This window comes from Spea bombifrons, chromosome 13 (assembly GCF_027358695.1).
Source record: "Spea bombifrons isolate aSpeBom1 chromosome 13, aSpeBom1.2.pri, whole genome shotgun sequence".
Taxonomy (NCBI): domain Eukaryota; kingdom Metazoa; phylum Chordata; class Amphibia; order Anura; family Pelobatidae; genus Spea; species Spea bombifrons.
The window spans coordinates 10,571,727-10,589,565 of record NC_071099.1 but is presented as its reverse complement, the minus strand read 5'-3'; the positions used below and the strand labels follow the sequence as shown (position 1 = coordinate 10,589,565).

General features: G+C 45.1%; 2 protein-coding genes across 2 annotated transcripts; both read left to right on the top strand.

Annotated features, from left to right (window-relative positions):
- Nucleotides 1–6,632: 6,632 nt before the first annotated feature.
- Nucleotides 6,633–10,163, top strand: MRGBP (MRG domain binding protein). The gene is made up of 5 exons (XM_053453218.1): nt 6,633–6,807; nt 8,332–8,453; nt 8,570–8,651; nt 8,905–8,979; nt 9,298–10,163. Exons 1-5 carry the CDS (start codon nt 6,669–6,671, stop codon nt 9,489–9,491), a joined length of 612 nt encoding a protein of 203 aa, XP_053309193.1. The 5' UTR covers nt 6,633–6,668; the 3' UTR covers nt 9,492–10,163.
- A 1,007-nt stretch (nt 10,164–11,170) lies between these two features.
- OGFR (opioid growth factor receptor) lies at nt 11,171–16,126 on the top strand. Its single transcript, XM_053453580.1, has 7 exons — nt 11,171–11,546; nt 13,089–13,181; nt 13,456–13,522; nt 13,798–13,876; nt 14,120–14,186; nt 14,272–14,420; nt 14,510–16,126. Exons 1-7 carry the CDS (start codon nt 11,433–11,435, stop codon nt 15,615–15,617), a joined length of 1,677 nt encoding a protein of 558 aa, XP_053309555.1. The 5' UTR covers nt 11,171–11,432; the 3' UTR covers nt 15,618–16,126.
- The last annotated feature ends 1,713 nt before the right edge of the window (nt 16,127–17,839 follow it).

The following is a 17,839-nucleotide window of genomic DNA, read 5'->3' as shown; positions in this document are numbered from 1 at the left end:
CGGGAAGCTGAGCGGAGAGAAATAGGACAATAATTTATCTGAAAAGGAAGAGTTTGAGGTCCATGGACAGAAAACACTCAATGATGAGAAAATGCAATTAACCGATTCCCCATCGCATGAGAAATTAATTTAAAAAAAGGTGAATATAGCAATACTTCGGAGCAACAATGTAACAAAAAGAACAGCAACATTCTGTGTAATGTAACTCCCAGATTAGAACCAACATATGACTTAATTCTCAGAAAGAATACGTATTTATACCCGAGAGCAACATGAGGTTATGATGTAAAGCTTGTCTGGCCTATAAATAAAGAAATGTTTAATTTCATCCCGGAGGCAGTATTTAAAAATGTTTACATACCAAAGTTTAAAGCATTAGAAACATGCGAACCGATTGCCAGGCCGAAAAAGAGAATTATTCATTTCTCGTTAGGATCTGAACGTATGAAATGAGGGCACGTAGCCGGATCAAGCTATGAATATGCATTATGTATTTATCTCCCCTGGGGGAATTTGGGGCAATAAGAGGGAAAAATAGGGGCTAGGGAAATGTAGTACTTAGAGAAATGTGTATTATGCAAATAATTAATATTCTTTCTCCATTAACCTTTTAACATAAAATGGAAGCTATTCAGAAATTAAGTGATTTATTATAATTTCCTCATTTGTTTCCTATTAGAGTCTTTGGGTCAGCTAAAAAATGCTTTCATTTCCCCACGTCTTTCCACTCATCGTGTGGCGTGATGTTTGATAAATTGTGCAGCGTTCCTATGGCTAGTAATTTAATCAGTAGAATATGACAGCAAATGCTTTCTGTTATTGAATTGATTTTACAAACTATGCTTTTTTTTGCAGAATATTGTGAGCAGCAAATGAATTCGTGGTTCTACTTATTTCTTTGTTACACAGAAGGATTAAAGAGGAGAAATGACTCCTGAGTCTATTCACTAAGAAGTCAAGTGGTCAGTCCGCATGTCCTCTCATTCTCACAAATCCACTAACCTGCGAGTTGTTTGCGAGGACATGCAACATTAAATTGAGTTTCTGGTGAGGGTATGTGAGTTAGCTTTAGTGAATTGGACTTTTAGTTTAGGGAATAGACCTGCTCAATGTAGGGGTACTTCATGTGGAAGAGGGTCCATGTCAAAAAGAATTCTCTCTCCCTTCTGTTTTATCTCTTTTGGCCAGTCAGATTTTGGCACACATTTTGTCATGGTTACTGTTGCCTATGGTGTCGGTAATCAGGGAATTTTAGGTTACCAGGTAGTAGTGGAACTATTTATCCATGTTCATGAAAATTCTGAAGCCCTCCACCAATCAGAGTTAGGACGTATGGCCCATGGTATGGACTATGGTGGGAGATTAAGTGGTATGGTCCATGACCTATGTATAATTCTATGTTCCTTCTGACATTCTTTTAGTAACCATATAACCCAAGTGACATTAAAACTGTTTTTTACTTGGTATACATTTTTTGCAATTTGCTGGGGTTTTTATTTATTTATCACTGCTTTCTTAAGATCCTCTGTTGGCCCTAATGACAATGAATCAGCAAACGTTTTTTCTTCCTTTAAGACAAAATTGGAAATTGCTTGTTTTTGCATTTTATTGGCAAAACAAACAAGGAAAAAAGTACTTGAACACAATAACATTGCATTTAATTCCATCCTAATTAACTATATAACAATACCCCATCAGTCTGTGGCGCGCTGGAGTTTGTACGCGGCGCAATATCTGAGAATTGTCCCTTAAATTATTTCCTCGGCCATAAAATATCTAATTATACGTTTCTCCAGCATCTACCATTCCCAGATAATGCAGTGCTCCCCTCTAGTGGTCCTGCCTTGTAGTTCTGTGGAATGTTCCCAAAATTCAAGTGAGAAATAAGCAAAATTAGCATTGTTAATTAGCCCTTCATCTTCTATCTGGTCTAAAGCACGCTTCTTTAATTATAGGGTTATTGGTGAATCATTATGGTTAATAATAGGAGCTCCTCAATAGGAGCTTTGCTTCAAACACACATATATATATATATATATATATATATACGATGTCAAAAAATAGAGTATTGCAGAGTATGTGGTGATACATTTTTTATTGGACTAACATAATATTAAAAAGACAAGCTTTCGAGAGTTATCCTCCCTTCATCAGGTCTGAAGCAATAATAATCAACATGATAGAGGTTACAACTTAAAACAAGTGATGGTATAAGAGAAGGGGGGGGTTGAGTGGGGTGTCGTAAATAATAGGTCTGGAGGTGAGAAATGCAGAGAGGTAGAGAGATAACCCAGGGACAGAACAAATAAACTTAGGGAAACCAATAACCGCAGTAAAACATCAAAGATAACAGCAATTAGACATTGGATGTTTAGATGAAGTTCATATGAAGTTCTGGTAGTGTGTAAGAAAACCAGAAACCACATTAAGTCCCTCTTTTATGGTGTTAAAATGTGTAATCATTTTCATCTCAGATGTTTTTCTTTCCTGAGAGTCTCTGAAATTTCCTTTGAGTACTTTAATTTTTAGGTTTTGGATGGAGTGATTGTTCTGTGTGAAATGATGTCCTACCGGGGTGCAATATTTTTCTTCCTCATGGTTTTTGATGGAGCTTCGGTGCAGGTTCATTCTAAGATGCAGCTTAAGCCCAGTTTCTCCAATGTAGCCCCCTTTGTCACATGCAGAGCATTGTATCATGTACACCACGTTTGCCGATGTACATGAGTAAGAGTCTTTGATGCTGTATGTTTTGTTGTTGTGATTGGCTGTGTTACTGTCACATATATGTTGGCAAAGTTTGCAGCGGGATTTGTTGCATGGTACAGTGCCATTCTGTGTATGCTCCTGTTCTGGGGCCAGTTTGCTGCGCACTAATCTTTTCCTCAGGTTTGGTGGTTGTTTGAATGCCAGTATTGGGGGCTGAGGGAATATTTTTTTCAGTATGGGGTCTTCTGAGAATATCGGCTGTAGGTCTTTAATAATTTTGCGGATTTCCTCAAGAGTTGGGTTGTAGGTAACTACCAGAGGGATCCTGCTTGTGTTATCCTTTTTTTGTATTCTAGAAGCCTTTCCCGTGGTGTTCTTACAGCAGATTTAATTTTTTTGGATATAGTTTTTTCCTTGTAGCCCTTCTTCTGAAATGACTCTGCCAGCGCGCCCAGGTGTTTGTCGCTGTCCTGAGTGTCAGAGCAGATACGGTGGTATCTTATGGCTTGGCTGTAAATGACACCGTGTTTAGTGTGTTTGGGATGAAAGCTTGAATTGTGAAGGTAGCTGTACCTGTCTGTGGGTTTTCTATACACGGAAGAGTGAAGAAAGCCAGAGGTGACGGTTATAGTGCAGTCCAGGAAGCTAACGCTGTGTTTTGAGAAATTCATTTTGAGTTTTATAGCTGGGTGGAATGAATTGAAAGATTTGTTGAATTTTAAAAGGTTTTCTTCTCCTTCTGTCCATATTATGAAGATGTCGTCGATGTAACGGTAATAATTATGCAGTTTGTGGGGGTGAGTGGCTAGGAATCTCTGTTCCAAGTCAGCCATGAAAAGGTTGGCATATTGCGGTGACATTTTGGTGCCCATGGCTGTCCCGGTCATTTGTAGGTAGTTAGTGTCCTAGAACTTGAAATAGTTGTGTGTCAGTATAAATTCTATGATTATTATTATATAATAATATATATATATATATATATATAAATATATATAAATAAAATTATAGAAAAGAACCATCTTTCTTAGAACATCTTTCCATATGTTCCATAAAAATTATACTAAATAAAAGAAATAATACAAATCTATTGATTCCTATTTAAAAATATCAATGATTGAATGGATCTTTTTTTTTTTTTTTTTTTTTTTTAAAGTCTTTTCGTAAAAATGTATCAGAATTTTCCCCAAAAATCTTAAATTTGGTCCGGATCTGAATGCTCATTGGATTTTAAATCCGCTTTCTGAGCTGGATAGAAACCTGGCTTGAATATGAAGATGAATCCTGCACGATTTGAACACTTTGATATATGATATATATTCACCATGGCCTGATGTTCATATTGGAATATGAAATTTGATTGAGTTACAATATTGTTCAAGCTGAGACTTTAAGCCACGTTTAACAATCAATAAATGTGGAGGCATGGTATGGGTCAGTACAACATTTTTAAATTATATTCTGCAAGATTCTCAGTATCTTTAATCATCAGTATCAGTATCAGTAATCATTAACGATGGACATTAAGCGATGATAGATGGTAGGGTATCTGGAATGGAAATCATCCAAAAATTCATTTTTAATTGTTTGGGATTTTTTCAAGGGCCAGAAGTATCTCGGAGATTCCGATGCTGACTGGCGCACAGATACAGAGGACGGATTCAGCACGGTAATTATGTGGCGGCTTTAATCTGGGCTGAGTGCGTGTGTGTCATCGCCAGCATGCGGTCTCTAAAATAAACCAGAACCCCTGCTGAAAAGTCAAAACGTACAGACGCACGAAGACATCTGAAAATGACACGCGGGGACGATGTCACTTTTACCACCTTGGTCCTTTTCAAAGTGACATCACTCTCTGAAATGCTCCAAGTTACCATGCCTACCCAGCTCTCTGTCTAGTGATTATAGCCGGCGAGTTAATCCAACGCACAGGAGTTGGAGTAGCTATTCAGTGTCTGGAAATAGAATAAAGTTCGTGAGACTGGGAACAGCGCAGTGGAGTAACTCGACAGCCACGGCTGTAAAGAACGGGCAAAATTTCTAAATAGGTTTTAGATAGAAACCCAACTGACCCTGATTCATTTGTTCAGTCCCTCTCTGTGTCCCAAACCCCTGATGCCCCTCTTTCCTCTGCTGATGCCCCTCTTTCCTCTGCTGATGCCCCTCTTTCCTCCACTGATGCCCCCTCTTCCCTCCACTGCTGCCCCTCTTTCCTCCCCTCATGCCACCCTCTTCTTTCTGTTGCCCCTCTCCCCCCCGATGAACCTCTCTCCTCCCCTGATACCCCTCCCTCCCCCCTGATGCCCCCTCTTTCCTCCCTCCCTGATGCCCCCTCTTTCCTCCCCCAATGCCCCTCTTTTCTAGGAGGTCAGAATGTTGGGTATGAGGGTATTGCAGGGTTCTACAGCCCTGAAAGCCTCAATAATGTGTATAGAAACAGCAGGAAACGGCTTAATAAATTAAATGGGGCAAATAAAGCACATTATCCTTCTTCTAAATGCCCCACTCAGTTAAATAATCATATAGATTCTAATAGAGATTCATATTCCTGGCTCTAGACTCCAGTTCATAAGGGAAAGTCACTTATTTCCTGTAAAGACTCAAACCGTTGTTGGTCTCGTCTTAGATTCAGAAGTCATATGTCTATCCCATGCATGTTTAATACCCTCACTGTATTACCCACTACCACTTCTGCTGGGTGGCTGCTCCACTTATCTACCGTCCTCCCAGTAAAGTAAAGTAAAGTGACTGCTCCACTTATCTACCATCCTCCCAGTAAAGTAAAGGTTTTATTTGTTATTAAAGCTTTAGTTTACAATAAGGATTTATTAATCAACTCAATCTGTTAACGGCAGAGAAAACATGGTGGGAGATCCCGTTCGCGCTGGTGGATCCAAAGTGGTTCCGTCTTCAGGTGGGCATTGTGCTCCAGGCCACTATTATTTGTTTAATAACTAGTATCGATTTCGAGTGTGTTTAATAGAAAGCGGGAGTCGGATGCTTTGTTGCTTTTTTGTTGTTGTAATTGTTAGAATTCAATATGTTTTTTAATCTTTAATCTCTTTGGACAGAGAAATCTCATTTTCATGCCACGGATTTACAATTTAATCCAGACCAGAAAGGAAACTTGTGTGGGTGGGATTTTGGGACACTTATTTCTCTCGGTAATCAGCAACCCGCTGAGATATAAAGATAAGAGTTGAACCTGTGGGAGGAACAGACGCGGAGAACGCGCTGCTTAGGTACAAGCAACCGTGATGTCTCGGGCAGAGAGTTATGATTAATAAACCCCCTCTGAATCAATTACTGACGACATAAGTAACAAACCAGAGAATTAGGATGTAGCAGTGACCCCCCCTACAATCTAGGGGTCCATGATCTGGGGACAGGCGTCTCACTGCTCCATGGTTAAGCACAGAGGGTTCACATTGCAGAACCATTGCAGAAATAGCTTGGGTGTCTCTGATCTGCCCCAGTGCATGTACCCCCTACCCTCTTTACATGATGGTTATGGTAGGTGTGTTACCCCTATTTGTACATGCTGCCGTTATGCTGCATGCAATAGCTGGGATTACCGGTGCAGGGGTGCAGTACCTGGGATTACAGGTGCAGGGGCACTGAAGAACATTGAGTGGTTCATTCATACCCCAGTGGATACAGACAGAGGCATCAGTAACTGGACCAGCACTGGCGCTGTTCCAAGTGCAGTGATGCCAGTTGCAGTATCAGTAAGTGGCCAGGCGGTGGCGCTGCGTAATACCCATATAGGACAGAAGTGGAAACGTACCGCTGAGTGCCAGCAGAGGCCGCTGTGTGCGGTGCAGTACTTCTAGCTGCTAGACGAGGCCGCTGTGCCGGGTGTAGTATATGCGATCCTCCGCTTGGTGGTGCTGTCCGGACTGCAGTACCTCTAGCGACCAGCGGAGGCCGCTGCGCCTCGGTGTCTCCCAACAGTGGCGGCGGCGATGGGTGAGACGGAGGCCGGGGAATGTGCCGTGGTAAGGCTGGAGCCGGCTCCCGAAACCCCCGCCGAGGAGCCAGTGCTGTGGAGCCCCGAGGTAGAAGTCTGCCTGTTCCACGCTATGCTCGGTCACAAACCCGTGGGTAAGTGGAGGCCGCAACGCATCCCCGGCCTTGAGTAGTTTTGCCTACCGAGAAATGGGAGGGGGCCTAAGAACGCCGAGGGTGTGTGACAGGAGTATCAGTAGGGGGAAGCGGATATGCAGGAAGACAATGCAATATCTGCTAACCGGCAGTGCTGGCCTTAATAATACCAATAATAATGATACAATTGGCTTCATTATCTAAACCGGCATGACTGCTTTTTATATTTTAGTGATCATGCGTGTGTGTGTGTGTGTGGATCATGTGTGCGCGCGCGCGTGTGTGTGTGTGGATCGTGTGTGTGTGTGTGTGTGTGTGGATCATGCGTGTGTGTGTGTGTGTGGATCATGCGTGTGTGTGGATCATGCGTGTGCGTGTGCGTATCATGCGTGTGCGTGTGCGTGTGTGTGTGTGGATCATGCGTGCGCGTGCGTGTGTGTGTGTGTGTGTGGATCGTGTGTGTGTGTGTGCGTGTGTGTGTGGATCATGCGTGTGTGTGTGGATCATGAGTGTGTGTGTGGATCATGCGTGTGTGTGTGGATCATGCGTGTGTGTGGATCATGCGTGGATCATGCGTGTGTGGATCATGCGTGTGTGTGGATCATGCGTGCATGCATGCATGCGGATCGTGTGTGTGGATCATGCGCGCGCGTGTGTGTGTGGATCATGCGCGCGCGTGTGTGTGTGGATCATGCGCGCGCGTGTGTGTGTGGATCATGCGCGTGCGTGTGTGTGTGGATCATGCGCGCGCGTGTGTGTGGATCATGCGCGTGTGTGTGTGGATCATGCGCGCGCGCGTGTGGATCATGCGCGCGCGCGTGTGGATCATGCGCGCGCGTGTGTGTGTGGATCATGCGCGCGCGTGTGTGTGTGGATCATGCGCGCGCGTGTGTGTGGATCATGCGCGCGCGTGTGTGTGGATCATGCGCGCGCGCGCGCGCGTGTGTGTGGATCATGCGCGCGCGTGTGTGTGGATCATGCGCGCGCGTGTGTGTGGATCATGCGCGCGCGTGTGTGTGGATCATGCGCGCGCGTGTGTGTGGATCATGCGCGCGCGTGTGTGTGTGGATCATGCGCGCGCGTGTGTGTGGATCATGCGCGCGCGTGTGTGTGGATCATGCGCGCGCGTGTGTGTGTGGATCATGCGCGCGCGTGTGTGTGGATCATGCGCGCGCGTGTGGATCATGCGCGCGCGTGTGGATCATGCGCGCGCGTGTGGATCATGCGCGTGTGTGTGGATCGTGTGTGTGGATCGTGTGTGTGGATCGTGTGTGTGGATCGTGTGTGTGGATCGTGTGTGTATGTGCGTGTGGATCATGCGTGTGTGTGTGTGTGTGGATCATGCATGTGTGTGTGTGTGGATCATGCATGTGTGTATCGTGTGTGTGGATCATGCGTGTGCGTGCGCCATAACATTCTTGGGGGAGGTGGGATTCTCCAGAATCGTATAATACGTTTCTGTAAATGATGTCAGTTGTGACCATTTATGATCAGCCAATAAGATTGCGACGCTGTTCCTCGCAGGAGTGAACCGCCATTTCCACATGATCTGCATACGGGACAAGTTTAGCCAAAACATCGGCCGCCAGATCTCGTCGAAGGTCATTTGGGACCATCTCCGAAGCATGTATGACATGCAGGCTCTGGTGAGTACACACTCAGCGCTTGGCACTCGATGCCGGAGGGGCCATCGCGATGCCGATCGGTCTCAGTACGGCTCTGACTCTTGGCACAAAAAAAAAATGTTTGTCTTGTTTTGTAGCACGAATCAGAGATCCTTCCTTTCCCGAATCCTGAGAGGAACTTCATTCTTCCGGAGGACATTATCCAGGAGGTGAAGGAAGGTGAGGAGCACTGCGCGGTTTGTGACGCAGTTCCCATTTGTTGTCCTTCAAAACTTTATTGACAATTTCTTGGTGTACAGAAGAGGGATTCTTCTGCCTTGTATTTTTCCCCCATCTGTTTTCTCCTGAGATATTTCAGTTCAGAGGCTGGGAGGCGGATCGCTATCTCCTCGCTCCAGCTCTGGTATCTCCATTAGATAACGGTGTGTATTATATGTTTGTGACGTCGCTCACGGACTCTTTCTCCTCCCAGGTAAAGTGATATCGGAGGAGGAAATTAAAGAAGAGGTGAAGGAGGAGGCAGATCTGCACGCGGGCTCTGAAGAAGGTGCGATATTTATCTGACACGGGAGTGTTGGGTGTCTTTTTGTTAAAAGGGCCTTGGCGTGTAAACGGTGCTCATTTTGAACGTAATTCCATTTGGGTAACTACGTCTTAAATCCTCCTCCTGACTCTTGTGAGTCAGCAGCACCACGCCTCATTCTATTAGTTTAGTGTTTTAAAGTCGTGACTTGGAATACATTATTAATATTTGTAAACTTGCTAAATTTTACATCTGTTTTTGGGGATTTTTTTAGCGCCCGTTTCTATGCATTGCCCTGACCCGTACCCGGTGATTGAAACTGTGCGTTTCCTTTTTTCGCAGCTTTCGGAAATACCTCAGGGAACTCGGTAAAAAGTGTTGACAAGCCCAGCGTGAAAGAGAAGGAGAGATCGTTATCAGAATCGGGTTCTAAGGAATCCGGGGACAAGAGGAAGAGGAACCGCGTTACAGAGAAAGTCCTCAACGCCAACAGTAACCCATCCAGCCCAAACGCCAGCAAGAGAAGACGCACGTAGGGAGGACATGTGGGGTCGTGTGTCGCACGGGGAGGCAGCTCTGGTTTTGGGGGGTTGGGCTGGTAGCTGGGGTTCTGGTTCTCTGATGTCTCCGGATAGTTGTGGTTTGACATTGTGAAAAAATATAGAACATGCTGAACGTCATCTGGATGCTGAGAAGATCTGCTTCCCCGCGAATGCTTACAAAGCTTCCCAGTGCTGCTTCGTGGTTGTTATGCTGTAGCCAGTTGGGGGGGCTACACTGTGGGCAGAAGAGGTCTAATCAGCCATCTTGGTTTATGGAAGGATAAGCGAGTCTAGCTCCTCAGGGAATTCCTTTCACCGGTTTAGTGCATGAAACCAGTACGTGGCAAGACTGTAGCCACTGAGTGGACTGTGGCAACTTGGGCTACAGGAAGCCTTCCACGGGTGGCGTTAAGGGCTCAGCGTTTAGTGCATGGTTAGGGATCGTACTGGTAGGGAGGGAAGGAGGGTTAGGGATCGTACCGTCTATTCAGGGGACGGATTCGTCGATCGCAGCCATTATAAAACGTACTGGTTGCTCTCCCTGCCGTACCTCTGACCTCAAGGGATTTTTTTACTCCGACTCGTAGATAGTTTGTTTAGCCTCGTTATTTAAATCTGTTTTTAATGATATTTTAATGTTTTGTAGATAAAATGTTCTTTTCATTGTGTTCGGTGTCATCCTTTTATCCAGATGTGTATGAAAACATATTAATTACGTCAAGGGATTGGGAAATATATTCGTAGATAATGTTAAGATGAACAACGACCTAACAGTCAAGCCTTCCCTTTATCGTAAACCAATGATCCCTCCATCGGTGGTGGGATCCTGACAGAACGCTTGGGGAGGAATAAAATCCCAAGCTTATAGGTTTTTATTATTTATTGTTTTATATAGCACCTTCAGATTCCGTAGCGCTGTACAATGTTACATATAAATGATACATCGTATTACTGCGGGAGTGTGGAGAATGTGGCCGTGACACTTTATAGGGGAAACAGAAACCTTGGAGAGAGCGTGGTGGCCGGACGCAGGAGTGCCTCTGCCCTGACAGCAGTAATAGAAAGTGAAAGAGCTGCCGGCAGGGCGACTTACAGGAAAACGATGCCTTAAGGAAAAAAAGAGGGTTATTCACAAAATGCGCCCTCGTCCTATAAGGTGTTTATTGCACACAATTTTTTTTTTATAAAGTTTTATTCGAATTCAAAAATAACATGCACACAATTTATGGAATATATAAACAGTATTTGGTACGATCAAGAGCAGATACCAACATGAGGGGCTGCCTTTCCCTATTACGCCTGGGTAAAGGGCTTGTCCCACATCTGCATTTCTAGGTCATACCTGCCAAGTGCCCCCTGTTCAGTTTGGCCAGTCTCTCTTTGGGCCACATGTCCCCAATGCCCCTCTTTCCTCCCCTAAGGAAGTAGTAATGTGTAAAGAAACAGCAGGAAATGGGTTAATAAATTAAACTGGGTAAATAAAACCCCATTATCTCTTGGTGTAATTGGTTCCACCGCCCCCCCCCCCTTATCTCTTGGTGTAATTGGTTCCGCCCCCCCCCCCTTATCTCTTGGTGTAGTTGGTTCCACCACCCCCTATCTCTTGGTGGTTCTGTCCCGCACCCCCAGCCCTGGTTAAGCCTTCCCATCGTGACATCAGCAGTGGGCGCCGGCCTTTAACGGCGGTTTCGCTTTCGTTTCCAGCTGTCAGCAGCTGCAGCAGGAGGCGCCCGGTACCGGGCATTGGTCATCCTGGTCAACCGCAGTCTGCCCCGCCGACACCCTGACAGCCCCACCTGCGCCTCCGGCCCCGCGCTGCTCTTCCTGGTCCCGTCCTTTGTTGCCCCGCGCTGCCCTGCCTGGTCCTGCCCCGCCGGCACCGTGCTGCCCTGCCTGGTTCTTCCCCGTCCCTGGCTGTGCAGCCCCGCTCGGAGGATGCACTTGGATAGTGACTGTGACTCCTGGGATGAGGCCGAGGAGAAGGAGTGGGATGAGTGGAGGGAGTGGGAGAGAGACAGCCACCCGGACTCCTACAGGAGAGAAGAGGAGGTACTGCCGGGGGAGAGACAGAGGGGCTTTTGTACAACATGGAGCTGGCACATATAGACATCCTATATATACACCGAGCACAGGCAACTGGCACATATAGACATCCTATATACCCCGAGCACAGGCAGCTGCCACATATAGACATCCTATATACCCCGAGCACAGGCAGCTGCCACATATAGACATCCTATATACCCCGAGCACAGGCAGCTGCCACATATAGACATCCTATATACCCCGAGCACAGGCAGCTGCCACATATAGACATCCTATATACCCCGAGCACAGGCAGCTGGCACATATAGACATCCTATATACCCCGAGCACAGGCAGCTGCCACATATAGACATCCTATATACCCCGAGCACAGGCAGCTGCCACATATAGACATCCTATATACCCCGAGCACAGGCAGCTGCCACATATAGACATCCTATATACCCTGAGCACAGGCAGCTGGCACATATAGACATTCTATATCCCCCGAGCACAGGCAGCTGCCACATATAGACATCCTATGTACCCTGAGCACAGGAAGCTGCCACATATAGACATCCTATATACACCGAGAACAGGCAGCCGGCACATATAGACATATTAAATACCCTGAACACAGGCAGCTGGCACATATAGACATTCTATATCCCCCGAGCACAGGCAGCTGCCACATATAGACATCCTATATACCCTGAGCACGGGCAGCTGGCACATATAGACATCCTATATATACCAAGCACAGGCAGCTGCCACATATAGACATCCTATATATACCGAGCACAGGCAGCTGGCACATATAGACATCCTATATACACGGAGCACCGGCAGCTGGCACATATAGACATCTTATATACCCTGAGCACAGGCAGCTGGCACATATAGACATCCTATATACACCGAGAACAGGCAGCTGGCACATATAGACATCCTATATACATACCGAGCACAGGCAGCTGGCACATATAGACATCCTATATACACGGAGCACCGGCAGCTGGCACATATAGACATCTTATATACCCCGAGCACAGGCAGCTGGCACCTATAGATATCCTATATACACGGAACAACGGCAGCTGCCACATATAGACATCCTATATACACACCGAGCACAGGCAGCTGGCACATATAGACATCCTATATACACGGAGCACCGGCAGCTGCCACATATAGACATCCTATATATCCCCCGAGCACAGGCAGCAGGCACATATAGACTTTCTATATCCCCCGAGCACAGGCAGCAGGCACATATGGATATAAATATACTGAGCATACATGTGTCAGCTGCCTATGCCCTGTGTATAAATAGATATTGGCTACTTGCAGATCTAGACATTATATTCTGTGTATACCGCATCGCACTGCCTGCTGTGTTGTATATTTAGTGATAAAAATGTTATATACGGCAGAGTTTGTTGAATGAAAAGCCGCACCTGCATCTCTACCGTTGACGACAAGGACCAAAAAGCTATGAAGAGAAAAAGGTTTTGCGCCGTGCATCTCCTCGGTAACCGGCTGTCTCTCTTTTTGTCTCGGTTTCAGTATTACAGACGGGAACAAAGATTAAGAGCTTCTAAAGACCTGCGCAAATACCGCTGCGGCTACCCCAATAACAGGGACTACCCGTCTAATCGCGTAAGAGCTTCTTTTTTTCCTGTTCTTTTCCCATAATATTAATAATAAATGACATCATCCAGAGGAGCGTTTGGCTCGTCTAGTCTGCCTGTTTTCCCCAGAACCATTGGCTATGGCTCATCCCTGTAAAGTTGTTGCTTTTATTTCCGTCCGTCTGTCCCGCGCGTTTCGCCCTTAACTGCTTTACAGAATGACCTAAAATTACACGAAAGTGTTTCATTGATACTTTTTGCGGGAGGTTTGTAATATTCCTTCTTTCCTCCCTTTTCTATAGGATCAGAGCCCTAGTGAAATGCCGAATCTGGCTTTCTATCAGAACAGGATACCTTTTAAACCCTATGGTGAGTGCGGAAAACGGGGGAAAACGCAGCCAAAGCCCCTTTTTATCCCAAAGTCTCCATTTACGTTTTACAGAAGCTCTGCCTGTTCTGACCTTTCCAGCGGTTGGAGAGACGTTTGTAATTTCCACTTTAAAACATTTTGTGATCCACGAAATCCCAACAAATCCGACATATTTACCACCATGCGATGACCACACCAAGCTATCGCACATGTGCTTTTATGATGTTTGCATTTATTTATTTATAATAGAATTCTTCCCTTTTTACACGTGCAGGAGAATACATAGACGTGATTCTTAAAGAATGGGAGAGCGATTATGACAGACTAGAGGATAATCATTCTTATATTCAGTGGTGAGTTCTCAACGCGCACGCTGTCTGAAGAAAGAAGGAAAAAGGGAAATTGGCTCAAAAGTTATTAAATGCCCAAAGATTCTTCTCCCATCTTGGAATGAATGGAGAATTCTTAAATTCTGATGCTAAATATTATTTATTTTTTATTTGTTTTTGTTTGGAGGTTGTTCACTTTTACTTATTCACAATCACATTGTTGTTGTTTTCCGGGTCGAACTGTCTTTCCTCTTCGTGTTTCTGCAGGCTCTTTCCTCTGCGGGAGCGGGGAATGAACTGGAAAGCCAAGCCGCTCACGCTGGCCGAGATCGAGGTACACGGCTCTGCGTTGGTTAACCCCTTATTGACTCCTTTCTTGACACCTTCTCACCGCTCAATCTCTGTTTTTTTTTTTCCAGATGCTGAGAAAAGACGACGACGCCATGAGGAGGTTCCTCAAGGCGTACAAACTCATGCTGGATTTCTACGGCGTCAGACTCGTGGATGAAGAAACCGGGGAGGTTGCCCGAGCTGAGAACTGGAAAGAAAGATTTGCCAATCTAAACGAGTAAGTTGACGGGATTCCGAGCGCTTGGGGATCCGGCAACTTATCCGCAATCTTCCTAATTGGTGTTTTTTTTTTTTTTTCACCCCCAGTCACAGCCATAACAACCTGCGGATCACACGGATCCTGAAGTGCTTGGGGGAGTTAGGCTTCGAACGTTTCCAGGCTCCCCTCGTCAAGTTTTTCCTAGCGGAGACCCTGTGTAACAAGGAATTATCTCACGTTAAAAGCAGCGTCTTGGATTATTTCATGTTCACCGTGAAAGACAAAAAGCAACGCCGAGAGTTGGTGCTCTTTGCTTGGAAGCATTACCAGCCCAGGGAGAAATTTATTTGGGGCCCCAAAAAAATACTAGGAAAGTGCGAAATAGACTTAGAAAACGAGACGGATAAGAGTTCCAGACTTGAAATGGTTGGCGTGGAAAAGACACATGAAAATATGAAAGCAGTTGGCATAAAAGAGAGGAATGGAGATGAAAAGAACGATCTGAGAGGAGAGGAGAATATACAGTTGTTGGCTGATGATAAATCGGAGGACAGAAACGTTTTAGACCAAGGAGATGTGGTGGGCAGCCCGCCGGAGTCTTTGCCTGTAAGAGAAGATCTGACACCTGGAACAATCACTTGCCAAAGTAAGAAAAGGAAGACGATCGCCAACCACGGAGACGGCATACAAAACCAGAAGGTCTCCAATGAGGAGCAGCTCTCCGAAAATCTCCAAAACTGCATTATAAACCCCTCTCTGATTAGTGAAACAACCAACAAGGAAGAACTAGAAGACAAGGATAAGCTTGAAGTGAAAAAATGTAAATTAGACATCGGAGAAAGTCAAGGCTGTGGTCCTGCCGCTGAAATCCCAGAAGATGGTAACCAAGAAGTATCTGCCCTGGAGCCATCTTTGGATAGAAGCATGGAGGACAAGGAAGAGGTCACTCATTGCCTCTCGAGTGAAGAAAGGAAAGATCTAGGAACTAAGGATGAAGGGGGCTCGGAAGAGATCGTCACACTTGGAGGGGATGAGATCTTGCTTGACGTGTCACAGAAGAGCCCAGGAAGTTTACCAGGGTCCAACCCGATACCCAAAGAGAGATCTGATGCTGAGCCTGGAAACGGCATAATCAGCACTAGTGCTGAGAGCGAGACATCGAATCCAGAAGAAAAAATGGTGGAATTCGGTGGAATTCTGATGACCAAATTATGAAACAGCAGGAATAATGGGTCGTCTGGTGGAACTTGTGAGGATCTCTCAAACCAACACGCCATATGAAACGCAAACTGGAGCCATGCTGACGGACCAGATGTCAGAAGATACCATCCATTATAGCGGCCTTTAAAGGAAGCCCGCTCCCGGAGCTCCCCGCGCGGAGCTGTAACCCGTGTCTCTGGATGGGTGGTGAGAAGAGGACAATAATCTTTAATTTAGCTGAATGTTTTCTTTCCCGGCAGAACCTCTGGAAATGTTCCCGTGTCTGGTGCTAGGTGGGAATCTCACACCGTTCTTTCGATGTTTTGTAAATTTTTACCTGAAGAGCTTGATTTCCTTTCTCTAAAATTTAAATATTTGCCTTTTGAACATGTTTACAGATATTTGTATGAAGTCTTTCAGAAATGCCGTTTGCAGATCATCCTAATCATCATCGCCATCATCATCATCGCCATAATTTTTTTTGTCTCTCTATAAATTTACAAATTAAACCAACATTTCTTACACTTGTGTGACGGGTCTTCTTCTAACGAATCTGCTTCACGTTTGGGTGGGTTTTGAAAAAAGACTATGGTTGCAACCCAATGTTAGAATGTCGGCTGCCTGTAGCGCATGCACACAAATCAATGATTTTGGGTGGTAAATGTTGGCTTCCGTGCGGCCAGGTTTTAAAGCCTGCCTGAGTTGTATGCGCGAGGGAAGGTGTTTTGGGTTTCGATAGGAAGCAGTCGTCGGCACGAAGTAGTCGGTGAAGTGGTTGGGGGGAATGGTAAAGTCATCGGTGGAGGTCATTCCCAGGACAGGTTAATCCCGACTTTACTCAACTGATTAAACGTGACAGGTGCCTCATTAGGAAGTTGGAACCATTAAAAACCAGTACAGCCAGTGGCTGGGGGAGAAGGAAGGGTATCCGAGGAAGCCCCTGGGAGTCTTAAGCAATGTTTTCCTGAATCGAGGACTTTTCTTTTTCCTAAAAACTCTACTTTAAAAAGGCCTGAATGGGTTAATCTGTACACATAGACATCTGTTTGCTGTTTATAAGATGTTTACCAATTTTTGGCGTTTTTCTGGCTGTATAAAAAGCTGGTTTTTTTGTTGTTGTTGCCTGAATTGCCCGAAAGTCTCCCCCTTTTGGGCTCGATCTTCTTTATGGGGCAGCAGTTGTGGGTATTTAGCAGCGGAAACCTAAACTCATGGGGACGGTCAAGGTGAGAATTCTCTCATTGCTGTAATAAAAAAAAAAAGTAATTTTATTATGTTTTGTGTCTTATTAACACATTTTTTACGTGGTTTCTGCTCATGTTACGTTGAGGTTTTATTGTTTTGTGATACACTGAGGTAGCATCTGTGTGCGCCTCATATAACATCATCCGTCGTGACAGCTGAACTGGCCTTTTAAATCAGGAGGTGTGGTTAGAGGCGTGGCCGGGGTGGGGCTTTACCAATATTTCATAGGTGACTTTGTGACCTATTGACGGATATTTATGCCGTTTGATATGAATGTGTTTTATTTCCATGATATAATCAAACATTCTGAGCTCCAAGAAAAGAGGGACAGCAGGCGAGGAAAATGGTCAGGGATTTGGCACTCAAGGAGGGACTGGCCACAAGAAACAAGGAGACTTAGAAGTTTTCTCCAAATCTGCATATACAGAAAACACCCAACGTGGGGTAGGAAGTGATAAGACAGCTACATCAGGGGTTAAAAAGGGAACTTCTAGAGGCATCTGGTGTATCTAGTCTAAGCAATTGTTCAACCGGTTTAATGACTCTCTGGTCGTTGGTCTCGTCTTAGATTCAGGAGCCGTATGTCTATCCCATACATGTTTAATCCCCTCACTGTATTACCCTCTACCACTTCTGCTGGGAGGCTGTTCCACTTATCTATCGCCCTCTCAGTTTTAGATTATGGCTTTCCTGTTCTAACTTTTTCCTCCTTTTAAATAAGCTTCCCTCCTTTCCTTTTCTTAAATGCCTTTATGCCATTAAAATGTTTCTATTGAATCCTCTGTCTCTCTCGTATATATTGAGATCCTTTACTTTCCTGATTTTTATTATCAGAGCTGCCACCGCCTGACGGCCCTTTTGGTGGGAGAGGAACGACGTGGATCCCTCATAATGTTTTTTTTCTCTATAATGTGTATATATGTGCTTTGTGCGTTTCTGTTTTTATGTATATCTATCCTTTTCAACACTTTTATTATGGGGGGGGTCTTCTT

Coding starts and splice junctions, on each gene's coding strand:
- MRGBP (XM_053453218.1), top strand. CDS start 6,669: ATGGGTGAGACGGAGGCCGGGGAATGTGCCGTGGTAAGGCTGGAGCCG. Junction 8,652..8,904: donor TATCCAGGAGGTGAAGGAAG/GTGAGGAGCACT, acceptor TTCTCCTCCCAG/GTAAAGTGATATCGGAGGAG. Junction 8,980..9,297: donor GCACGCGGGCTCTGAAGAAG/GTGCGATATTTA, acceptor CTTTTTTCGCAG/CTTTCGGAAATACCTCAGGG.
- OGFR (XM_053453580.1), top strand. CDS start 11,433: ATGCACTTGGATAGTGACTGTGACTCCTGGGATGAGGCCGAGGAGAAG. Junction 11,547..13,088: donor CCTACAGGAGAGAAGAGGAG/GTACTGCCGGGG, acceptor TCTCGGTTTCAG/TATTACAGACGGGAACAAAG. Junction 13,182..13,455: donor GGGACTACCCGTCTAATCGC/GTAAGAGCTTCT, acceptor CCTTTTCTATAG/GATCAGAGCCCTAGTGAAAT.